Raw genomic sequence first — 10,601 nt, forward strand, 5'->3', positions numbered from 1 at the left:
TCATCTCATAAGATCTAAGTTAGAAGTAAGTATTCCTCATTAACTGAAGGTGTTGGAACGCCTGAGCAGAGGGAAAATATGAATGTTGTTATTGTAAATATTATTGTAATCTTTATTTGTTCTTTTTCAGGGTTTTTGAGGGCAAAAAGAAGGTTTGTAAACCCACAGCTTATTGCTGAAGCTTGTTCGCCTTCGTCTTTTTGCTCTTTAACAAATATAGTAAAGAGGGTTTTTTTGTTTTGCAGTTTTTTATCCTGCGACTGTGACTCCAAAAGGAAGTGCAGATCATCATATGTCCTGATGCAGACTATAATTTAGGCCACGTAAACCACAGTGGGCCATAATCAAGAACCACACACGTGAACAGTCTCGATAACTCTTAAATAATTATTTATTTGAATGATTGCCAACATGCACACACACAAAAATCTGTTTTGATAGAACATTTCAGAAGAATAATAGCTTTAATAGTAGAACAGGTTTACAGTGAGCACATGTAAAGAATCTGGAGGTAAACTTTATGAAGCCTGAAACATCCTGTATGACTTTTTTGGGAGAGGGTGAGCCTTTGGAGGCATATCCTTGGAAGGTAACGCAGACTTCCACGTGTTAGTCAGCAGCTCTCATGACTGCTGTTTAAGGCATCAGGACCTCAAGCTATGCTCATGGAGTCTGTTCCTAACAGTTTCATCGGGAACATGCACATAAATATGCCATTCTGTAAGGCTTTGGCAGTGATCTTTCTATTACTTTCTGCATAAAGGCAAGGCAAGGCAAGTTTATTTGTATAGCACAATTCAACAACAAGGTGATTCAAAGTGCTTTACAGAGACATTAGAAACAAGAACAAATAAAAAGCATGATTTAAAATAAATAAAATAAAGCAGCAGATAGCGATCCTGCTGCTGGGTTGATGCCCTTCTATGGCCCTTTCAGGGTTTCCTCATGCACAGCCTGCCTGGCTGTAAGTACCCTCTCACACAGTGTCAAGAACAATAACAAAAAGCAAAACTAGTAGCATGGGGTATTTGTATTTTGTTATATCTGTTTCTAATCATTATAAATATATAACAGCTAATCCAAGTACTACTGACAAGCGGGCTATGACTGCAAAAGAGCTAAAGAGAAAGGAAACATACACAATGTAACATTTAAACCATCTTCAAACAGAAATTTATTTTTTTTATCAACTGTTTTCTGCATTTACAGTCAGACTATGAACTAGAAAGACTGGCAAATGGAACGAGGTGCACTGTGCACAACAGGGCGAAGTGAACGTTTAACAACCACCACAGCATCACCTTTGTGCTGCACTAGAGCAGCGGTCCCCAACCCCCGGGCCATGGGCCGGTACTGGTACATGAGTCGCTGGGTACGGGGCCGCGAGAGTTGAGGCTCGGTTGTGAAATGTATGTTTTTCATGGTTTTTATCGTTAACTCTGTTTCCCTGGCTCTTTTCCAGTGTTGTCGTTGTGCCTCTTATTTTGAAATAAATATTTACGCGTTACCATAGCGACCAGAGAGCATTAAGGGGCAGAGAGGAGGATGTTAATGTCAAGTGTTGTTGGCGCATTTCGGGAGGATGCTGCTAATAAAGTTACACAATCACACAGTGAATTCAGGTTTATTATTATATTTGTCTTGGTCGTATCATTTTATTCTCTTGTATTTATCCGCGACACCTTAAAAGCCGGTGCTCTGACAAACCATCCTACTTCCTAATTCCAGCACAAATTTAAGTAGGCATGACGGTTTGCCACTTAACTTTGCCCATCGGAGTATTCTTCTCGCTCATATTCACAAAGGTAGGACGGTTCGCCACTTAATTTCGTGTTGTGCGCATGTGTACAAACAACAGGTAGGATGGTTTGTCAGGTAGGATGGATTCCCGGAACACCGGTCCGGGAAAATATTGTCTGACATTAAACCGGTCCGTGGCGCAAAAAAGGTTGGGGACCGCTGGACTAGAAGGTCCATGTTTTTCGCTTTCCTTCTTCTCAAGCTTTTCCGAGCACAGTGAGCATCGCACACTGCTGCTGTTTGTTTCTATACGTGTTCCCAGACGTTGGTCCCTGCTTGCTGCTGACGTTGCAAAGGTCATCTAAAACAGCAAAGCTATCATCAGGCACCAACACGCAGTCCGTCGTGTCTCGGACAAATCCTTACGAGAATCTGAGGCTCTAAACGCCTCCAACGGTATCCCTTTTTATATGTTTTAGGTACGACGCTTTCGCATGATAACCACTAAACGTGGATGACGTATAAAACTTCCCGAGATAATCACGAGGAAAGCACTCAGGCTTTTCTTCTGATATGGTTAGCACGCTGCAGCATATCTATATAACTCACATAAACCTGTCCTATGGGCGGTTTTTGCTAAGCCTGTAGTGCTTTGTCAAATTCTTCATTCTGTATTTATGTTGAGTATAACTAAATTCCTTCGCGTATGTTGAATGTCACAACAACAACAAATGGAGACATCATCGCATTGTCAGGGTGATAAATATGAAAACTTAAAGACATGGCTTAAAATAGATGTTAATAACTGCAATGTTATTAAAAAACTTTTCTTTAGATTGGCCCACCATTAAGGAGATACATAAAATAGCATTTTGTATGCTAAGATCATTAGCGATACAAAATGTCATTATTACATTTTGTATAAAAGTTAGTGTAATTTCTATAAAAAAACACCTCAGCAAATGGGATTGTGCCAGCCTGGTTTTATGTGCATCTTTTGCACATAAAAGATGCAAAAGATGCACATATGTCTTCATGTGCAACATGAAGACAGACTGACTGGAAATGTTTGTGATTTGTGGAAATTTGTCTTCTTTTAAAAATCACTTTGCATTTGGTCGAGTTGAAAAAGTTTGAGCATCGAAACAAACAAAAGAAACTTGCTTATTCAGAATTTTCATCATTTGAATTAAACCTAAAATAGCAACTGACTGGGAAGCTAGTTTTACCGAGTATTTCCCAGGACAATTCACACATTTTTACCAACATTGCTAAATGCTTAATGGTAAACATGTGGTTCTCATATCTCTTTTCTACTCTGAGTACTCAAAGTTACATTTGTCTCACTATCAGCACATGAAAGAAACTGTGCTGAGTTGGTAAGCTAATAAGGTAGCTGGTTTCTTTCACCAGTACACTGTCTAATTGTACTGTATCAGGTACTCGGGGTAGATCTGGTGCTTCTCAAACACCACAAATATGGCGGGGTCCATTACATCGTCTACACAGCTGTCATAGAGGTTTATGCCCCCTCCGTCTTTTGAAGGAGGTTGGCAATAATCGGAGGACCCTTTGGTGTAGTCTCCCACCAGCACCCGTGAGATGAACATGGCTCGGACGTCAGCGTCACCGGTGAAGTCGTGGGAGTATTTGGCATCGCGGGCAAAGTAACTGCCTGTGTTTAGACACCAAAAGGTACAATTGTGAAAAAATGTATTTGTGGGGAAGGAAACTGGTAAACATGCAGAGGTGATTACACAGTGAAAAATCAACATTTTCCATAAGAATAACTTCACAGGACTCACGGTGTCACAAAGATGAGCATGGCTGGAGTCTTTGCTTTTTAAATCTATGCTGAACATGTGCTGAATAACCAATAACTATTTCAGCACGAACATTTCTTCCACTCACCTTTGCCATAAGCCATTCCATGAGTTCTGCAGTCGAAGTTGTTGTGGCAGATGGTGTTTACAGATTTGGAGTCGATGCCATGAAAAAGCCTTAGTTCAGGCACATCTCTCCCTCGGTTTTTGGTCCTCATCTGATTCTTCTGCCTTGAAAAAGGAGACAGGAAACAAATTAAAGCAAGCTGTAAGAGTGTGAATCATGGTCTTTTCTTTTCTCCATTAATAGTTTAAAGTCTACTTTAATACAACATGAGTTTCGTAAATGATGCTGTTACTTTATCAGACAGGGGTGGCTACTTGCACAGATACAATAACCTGGTTAGAATCTATCGTAGACACAAGCTGTCAGCCAAATTGAACAAGCAGCTGATGCATGGATATTAATCGGATGTCGGTACGTACAACTGAAAGGCCGCCCAAAGACTTTGGTTCTGAATTCTCTCAATGTTGATGATATCAAAGCCTCTCATGGTTTTACAGAAAAGAGCTTCAACCTCCTTAAATTCTCTTGAGCTGCTCTGGAGCGAGATTTGCTGTAAGAAAACAGAGAAACATAGAAAATGTTCAGTCACAATAACATTGAACAAAAACAAGCTGTAATCACAATTTTAAAACACCATCATCAAACACAGAAACAGAAAAAATTATTAACTTTTTTTTTTTACTTTGGCTTCTAAACAACACTTTTTTTCAACACTTGCTGAAGGAAATATTTGTTTTTTTGCTGAATACTTTATTATGTTCCATTTAGCTAACATAGCATCTTTGCTGGCTGAAGAAAGACATAATCAGGCTGTGCTGATGTAAAAAAACAAAACAATGAAATGAAAAAAGAAACAGCAGATATCTAGCAATACTGAAATCATTGACTGTCTTTTTTTTGAAAATTAAAAATAGAAAGTCTTATATCAGAATAAACTGAGGCATCGAGTTTTCAGCAGCCGTACTAAAGAAAGTTGACTCCTAAAATCTGCAAACATGTGAAAAACGACCTCAGCTATCTGGTACTAATCATCCCATTTTGTTAAAAATTACACTGCAAACAATAAGAAATAATAGATTACAATTACTCAATGATGTTTACATTTAGAAATGACTTAAACTTGACTGTGAGCTAAACCACAGAGGAAAATTATATTTTTTACATTTGTTGGTTTTCACAGTACCGAATATCCTGTTTCAGGGATCTGTGTCTTGTCCCAGTTGTCCGGTACTGGGCCAACATTTTGAACCACAGGCCTTCTGCAAACAGAAATGATAAGGAATGCTTTCATTATTGTTCGTTTTAAAACCCCAAAACACATTTATAGTTATATCAGTACTGAAATTAATTAAAATTAAAATCGTCATTTTCCCCATTAAAAGCCGTAATAACAATAGTACGATTTTTTACTGGATTTTTAAAAAGATTATTATGATTATTATTATGATTATTATTATTATTATTGCAAATTCATCAGAAAAACTACCAACAAAAACTTAACAATTCAGATTTATGTCTGAGGCTGCAATTTTTGGATTGCAATGATTTGTTTCACATTAGAGCACAGAGAACATGTGGAATGTTCAAACTGGAAAAACTGCACCATCATAACAAAAACGTTCATGTGTAGCATGCCCTCTCTTTTCTAACAACAGTCCACAAATGTCTGGGAACTGAGACCAGTTGGGAGAGAGAGATGCTCAACAGTCCTATTTTTAATGCAGTGCCACTTGAGTGCTCAAAGATCTCATCAACTAGTGATTTTTGGCCCGAGATTGTTCCAAATAAAGTCTTTGTAGATCTCCAAGGTAATACTGTGGTAAGTTCTAGATACAGGAAAAGGAAAGTATATAAAACCATATCTAGAGCTTTGATTGTCTCAATGAGAAGAGTAAACTGAAGAAGAACATGAATTCTCCTCCCCAATTAGAATGAACTTCTCAGATGTAAGAACACAGCAGAGAATAAGCTGATAATTCTGACATCAGGCTAATTTTTAAAAACAGGGGTCTGAAAAGCTTCTGCTGCGGCTGCTTTTGGGATGACGTACCTGACTTTCTTTGTTCGGACGTCTACAGCAGAGACAAACCGTGGCCGTCTGCACACAAGCGTCTTCGTGCCATTAAGGTTGTTTGTCTGCATCATGTCTGACGGGTAAGAAAAAAACATAAATAAAAGTTTAAACTTGTGCAATGATTATGACACCACTTTTAAAACACAGAAATCAGAGATCAGATACAGTTTCCATATTCTTTGTTTACCCTCGAAACTGAGTGAATACGAGTGTGAACCAGCAGTAAACTCCACAACGTCTTTATTATTGCCCAGGAACAACTTCTCCAGCTTTGTGCTGTTGATGTCTGCTGCTTCATGTCCACCAATCTGCAAAGTAAGAAAGGTGAGCAGGTCTTTAAAGTTTCTTGACAAAATTAATGTAGCTCTGTTCTCCAAATGTGGTCGTGTTCAGTTTTAAAAAGTAAAACAAAAACACAACAACGGTGAAAATGAGGCTTTGAAATGCAATCGACAAACTAATGGGTGACGCAAAGACGACTGTCTTCACTGTTTATCAAAGAGTGCAAACAACCTTTTTAGTAAACAGTCAGTTACACATTTTATATGTTTGTACAGCGGTCTGTTAGAGTTATGTCCTAATATTGTCTTTTCCTTAACAGCATAAAAATTTAAAATACGATAACAATAATGTCGTTACTCACAGCAGATGCAAACATGTTCCACCTCCCAAACTCATCCTGCCAGTACCAAAGCCACTCGGTGGTGTGGATGAAGGTCGGCTCAGTCACAGAGTTTTCTGTCGAGAGCCGACGTACCTGCTTCAGTCCGCAGGTCATCGTGTCAAAGTGCACGGCTGGGCTGGTGCTACTGCAGACACACAATTAAAACAAAATGAATCCACTGCTAGCTGTGTACTGCGTGTGTGTCGTTTGAAAACACAGCATTAAGACATTTCTTGTAGTCGGTCATCAGGTTTGCACACATCAGCGAGGGATCTTAGACCACTCCTTTTTACAGAAACTCTTTAAACCCTTCAGGTTCTTGGGTTCCACTGAACAACTCAAAGCTTCAGCTCCCTCCACAGATTTTCTATAGGACAGGTCTGGAGACTGTCTGGGCCACTCCATGACCTTTGCTCTTCTTTAGCCACTTCTTTGTTGACTTGGTATGTTTTGGGTCACTGCCATGCTGGAAAATCTGTCCACTCAGTGGTCACGCTGCGGGAGGGAAGTTCTCTTCAAGATTGTACGGTGCATGGCCCTGTCCATTTAGGATGGGAATTGATAAGAATTTAGCGATTCCGATTAAATGATTGATATCAATTATCAATTCTTCATGGCTTTCACTGGCTCTGCTTTGAGTCGCCACCATCTCTAAGCAGCATAGCAAAGACATTACATTCATGGAAGTTAATTACATGCTGTGTGGTCAAATGTTTGTGCATGTTGGAGGGATTTCCCATCCTTCTTGTGTTTTGTGGTCATTACTGAAAAATGTAAAAATGTATTACACAAATTACACAAAACCCTTTTTTTAAATAATGCAGTACATACTGTAACTACTTGTTACATTACTCTTTACATTACCTAAAATACTAAAACACACTGTCATAATAACCAGTTAATAGTATAATAGTACAAACCTTAGGCTACAGTCCAGCACACCAACACAAATCATGACGACACGAGGACACACATATGATCCTAGTCATAGTATTTAGGTGTCAACAAAAAGCTGCCAACACAGAGCAAAGATGAAAACCAGCACAAAGAGCGATCGCCATGGTGATTCTACTTTAGAAACATGAACAGGTAGAAAGAGAGTCTGCAGCCTGACTGCTCATCAGTTTGTTACTTGTTGAAGTTCAGGCTCTGGCTGATGGGCTGCGGCTTTAACATTACTTTGGGTTCTTGGCTAGCTTAGTATTAGCATGCTCTCTGTGCAAAGAGCCAAAGTTGTGTTACCACCATAGTGCAGCTGTTTCTGTCCTAGATGCAGTTTCCACTTTACCATCACACTCTTGTCTGTTTTTTTTGTGCAATAAGAATAAAAGGACAGTCCATATCCAGGCTATAGACTGTGCCACTATTTTCCTCCTCCAACAAACTGAAATCAGCTGATTTGGACAACAGGGAACTGGTTCTCTACAAGAACTGGATCCTGATTCTCAAACCTACTGTCCATTAGAACCTCATTCTGGGGAACTCATTCTGAACGCTTAGCAGAAAACAGCGCTTGACTGTGGTAAAAGTGTTCTTTAGCTCATATTCAGCATTTCTCTTCTGCCAAACATGGTGGCCAAAGAGATCGCCTGACTGACCACAACACTTTCTCCCAAGCCTTCTCTCAATCATGAAGATGTTCACTTGAGCAGGTGGACCTTAAGGTTGCAGCAAGATTTCTATCTATTCTGCTTTAAACGCAGTTGAGATCAGGAGTAATGGTAATTTGTTGGAAATTCATGTCAACTCAATGAGCTTAACACTGAACATAAAAACATAAAAACCTGGTCACCAAAACGCAACCACCACACTCCACACAGCTTCCCGTGACACTGGGGGAGACAGAGTTCTGTCTGCATGTCAGAGATCAAATCCGTAGTTCACTCAGCGACATGCAGGTCAAAGAACTTTTCTGTGATATGTTGATATTCTATCTGCTTCCATTAAAATAAGTAACTAACATAAAACTACCATAAAATTCTGTTCATTTCACTTTAAGTGAGCAAACTTACAAATTCAGCAAAGAATCAAATATTTTATTTTAATATTTATCCAAAGCATTGCGCCTGAAACCGCCGTATTGTAGCGTCCCTCCAACAGGAGACAGAGACGGTCGGGATTCCGTGTACCAGCTGTTCATTAGGAACAGTAACACAGTCGGCTGTGGGCTGTAGACAACACCAAAACAAAGAGAGCGCTCCCTGAAGAATAAAAACAATCCCTCTGTCTCCTCTTGAACACACACACACACACACACACACGCTCCATAACTCCCACCCCCATACATACACTCTCAGCCACCTTCAAGGACACTCAGTAAATCACATCATTGCACGTGTGGAGCAAGTCCGTCATAGCTGTGTGACAAATCTGAACACAATAACGCTGACGACACAACGATCAGATTAACTTGCAATCCAGTTTGTTACATACTAACATCACAGAGAGCCAGCGCTTCCTAAAACCAAAGCTTTCTGAAGCATTTTACCTTCAAAAAATCTGGAAACGCCCCCAAACCTTTTATCTAAAATTGAGATGTCTGAGTTGCAGAATAAATGTAAGTACCTGTATGAGTTACTGGGGTCACAGTAGTCTCTCTCAATTGTCTCATTATCGGGCAAATCAGTCCACTGGTGTCCCTCTTGGACCTGCCATCGGTACGGCATCTTGTCATGAGCTTTAAAACATCGATCTAAGAAGAAAGAAGAAAGACAGCTGATCAAAGTCAAGAAAGAACTACATTAAAACCTAAAACACTTACTAACCATGACTTTCTCACCATCATGTTTGCAGTGACCTTTAATGAAGTACATGCAGATCCCTGTTTTATCTGAAAGAAACAGGAGATATTTCACAGGCTTCATTCAGACAGCAGTTTTAGTTCATCTCCCCACAGAAGTGTTTCCAGCCGTTGTTTACCTCTGACAGGGCTCTGTCTATTGTTCTGCCATCCTCCGCCTCTAGCAGCTACATCACTGACAGCAGCACGAACGTCACTTAAGGAACGAGTATTTTGAAAAAGCCGATGGTTGCCCCTGTTGCCGCCTCTCCCTCTAAAAGGCACAGCAGCTTTTTTTGGACGCCATGTCCGGTTTTGGCTTACATCATTTTCGCTGCTCGCATCGTTGTCGCTAGTGGCGGCAGAGATGTCACTAGTGGGAGAGTTTTCATCGTCGCTTTCATTCAGTCCATCGCTGGAGTACAGGTCAAAGGCGTCAATGTTTGCAGCAATGTCACTAAGTGAACAGGCCTGATCCTGCACCGGGCGGCTGCTGTGGCTTCCTCTGTTCCCCCTAAAGCCACTGTTGCCCCAAGTATCTCTCCAACCTCTGCTGAGCTGATGGCCACCTCTCCCTCTGCCTCTCTGACTTTGTTGACCATGGTCACTGACTCGAGCCACCTTCAAAGCTTGTTTATTTGCATAAGTAGCCTTCAAGGATTGAAAGAGTGTGTCAGGTACGCCTCTAGCTTGCAAAGCTCTGAATGGCTGTGGAGCATTAAAATCGTGGTTCTTCCAGCAGCTGCATTCACGGCTGATGTAGGTCTCACAGATGTGGAGCCTCTTGCAACCATCACCATCCTGACACCTGCCAAACAGTCCAACACCGTTGTTGTAGTCGTGGCATATCTGGAGATATGGAGAGAGGAAAAGAAGAAAAGGGAAGGTTATAATCACAGACTGTAAATCAAACCTGGATTATAATCATATATTGTACATAAACGATAGATAGAACTGTCTGACATTCCTGTTTGATTTGTTGTTGTTTGTTTTGTTTTGACTTTAAAAAGGCACTGTACATGTAAGCTGTATAAATAAGTAAGACAGGAAAGACTGAGAGCATAAGCTTGATTTGAATCAGTTTAGGTCATTTTGTCATAAACTTCTAAAAAACAGGTAAATTCAAGGAGAGATGCAACCATTTGAATCTCCCCCTGCTGGGCATTAAACAAAATGCAGGCATTTAAAGAACTTTCATTTAACACAGTGGTTCCCAAACTTTTTTTTTGCTAGCCCCTCCCCTTCGTCTTACAAGAAAACGAAATTCGTCACGCAAAGTCAAAAGTATGTGCCTTTTGTCACGTCACGCCGTGCGCCACGTTAATGGCTGTATCCCAATTCAGGGTCTGCAGCCTTAAAGTACGACGCAGCCTCAACGATCCTCAAGGGCCGCGTACTCAAAGACCGCTAAGGCCGGAAGTGCGAGGCTTATGAAATGGGACGGTCTAGCCTCC

General features: G+C 40.5%; 1 protein-coding gene across 2 annotated transcripts in view; it reads right to left on the bottom strand.

The window, feature by feature from the left end:
* Nucleotides 1-1,599: 1,599 nt before the first annotated feature.
* LOC102300237 (protein mono-ADP-ribosyltransferase PARP12) overlaps nucleotides 1,600-10,601 on the bottom strand; it is a 28,209-nt gene continuing 19,207 nt past the window's right edge. The window contains exons 4-13 of one of the 2 annotated variants that reach the window (XM_005939233.3): nucleotides 9,288-9,695; nucleotides 9,148-9,198; nucleotides 8,934-9,060; nucleotides 6,348-6,513; nucleotides 5,892-6,012; nucleotides 5,681-5,777; nucleotides 4,814-4,889; nucleotides 4,050-4,180; nucleotides 3,652-3,794; nucleotides 1,600-3,415 (exon numbers count right to left, since the gene is read on the bottom strand). In XM_005939233.3, coding sequence (XP_005939295.1) covers nucleotides 3,162-3,415; nucleotides 3,652-3,794; nucleotides 4,050-4,180; nucleotides 4,814-4,889; nucleotides 5,681-5,777; nucleotides 5,892-6,012; nucleotides 6,348-6,513; nucleotides 8,934-9,060; nucleotides 9,148-9,198; nucleotides 9,288-9,695 — 1,574 coding nt within the window. In that variant the 3' untranslated portion in view covers nucleotides 1,600-3,161. Of the gene's footprint in view, nucleotides 3,416-3,651; nucleotides 3,795-4,049; nucleotides 4,181-4,813; nucleotides 4,890-5,680; nucleotides 5,778-5,891; nucleotides 6,013-6,347; nucleotides 6,514-8,933; nucleotides 9,061-9,147; nucleotides 9,199-9,287; nucleotides 9,997-10,601 lie in introns of both variants that reach the window. The other variant, XM_005939232.3, reaches the window with a different exon arrangement.

Source organism: Haplochromis burtoni, unplaced genomic scaffold (assembly GCF_018398535.1).
Source record: "Haplochromis burtoni strain Fernald_Lab_line unplaced genomic scaffold, NCSU_Asbu1 Contig_267, whole genome shotgun sequence".
NCBI classification, from domain to species: domain Eukaryota; kingdom Metazoa; phylum Chordata; class Actinopteri; order Cichliformes; family Cichlidae; genus Haplochromis; species Haplochromis burtoni.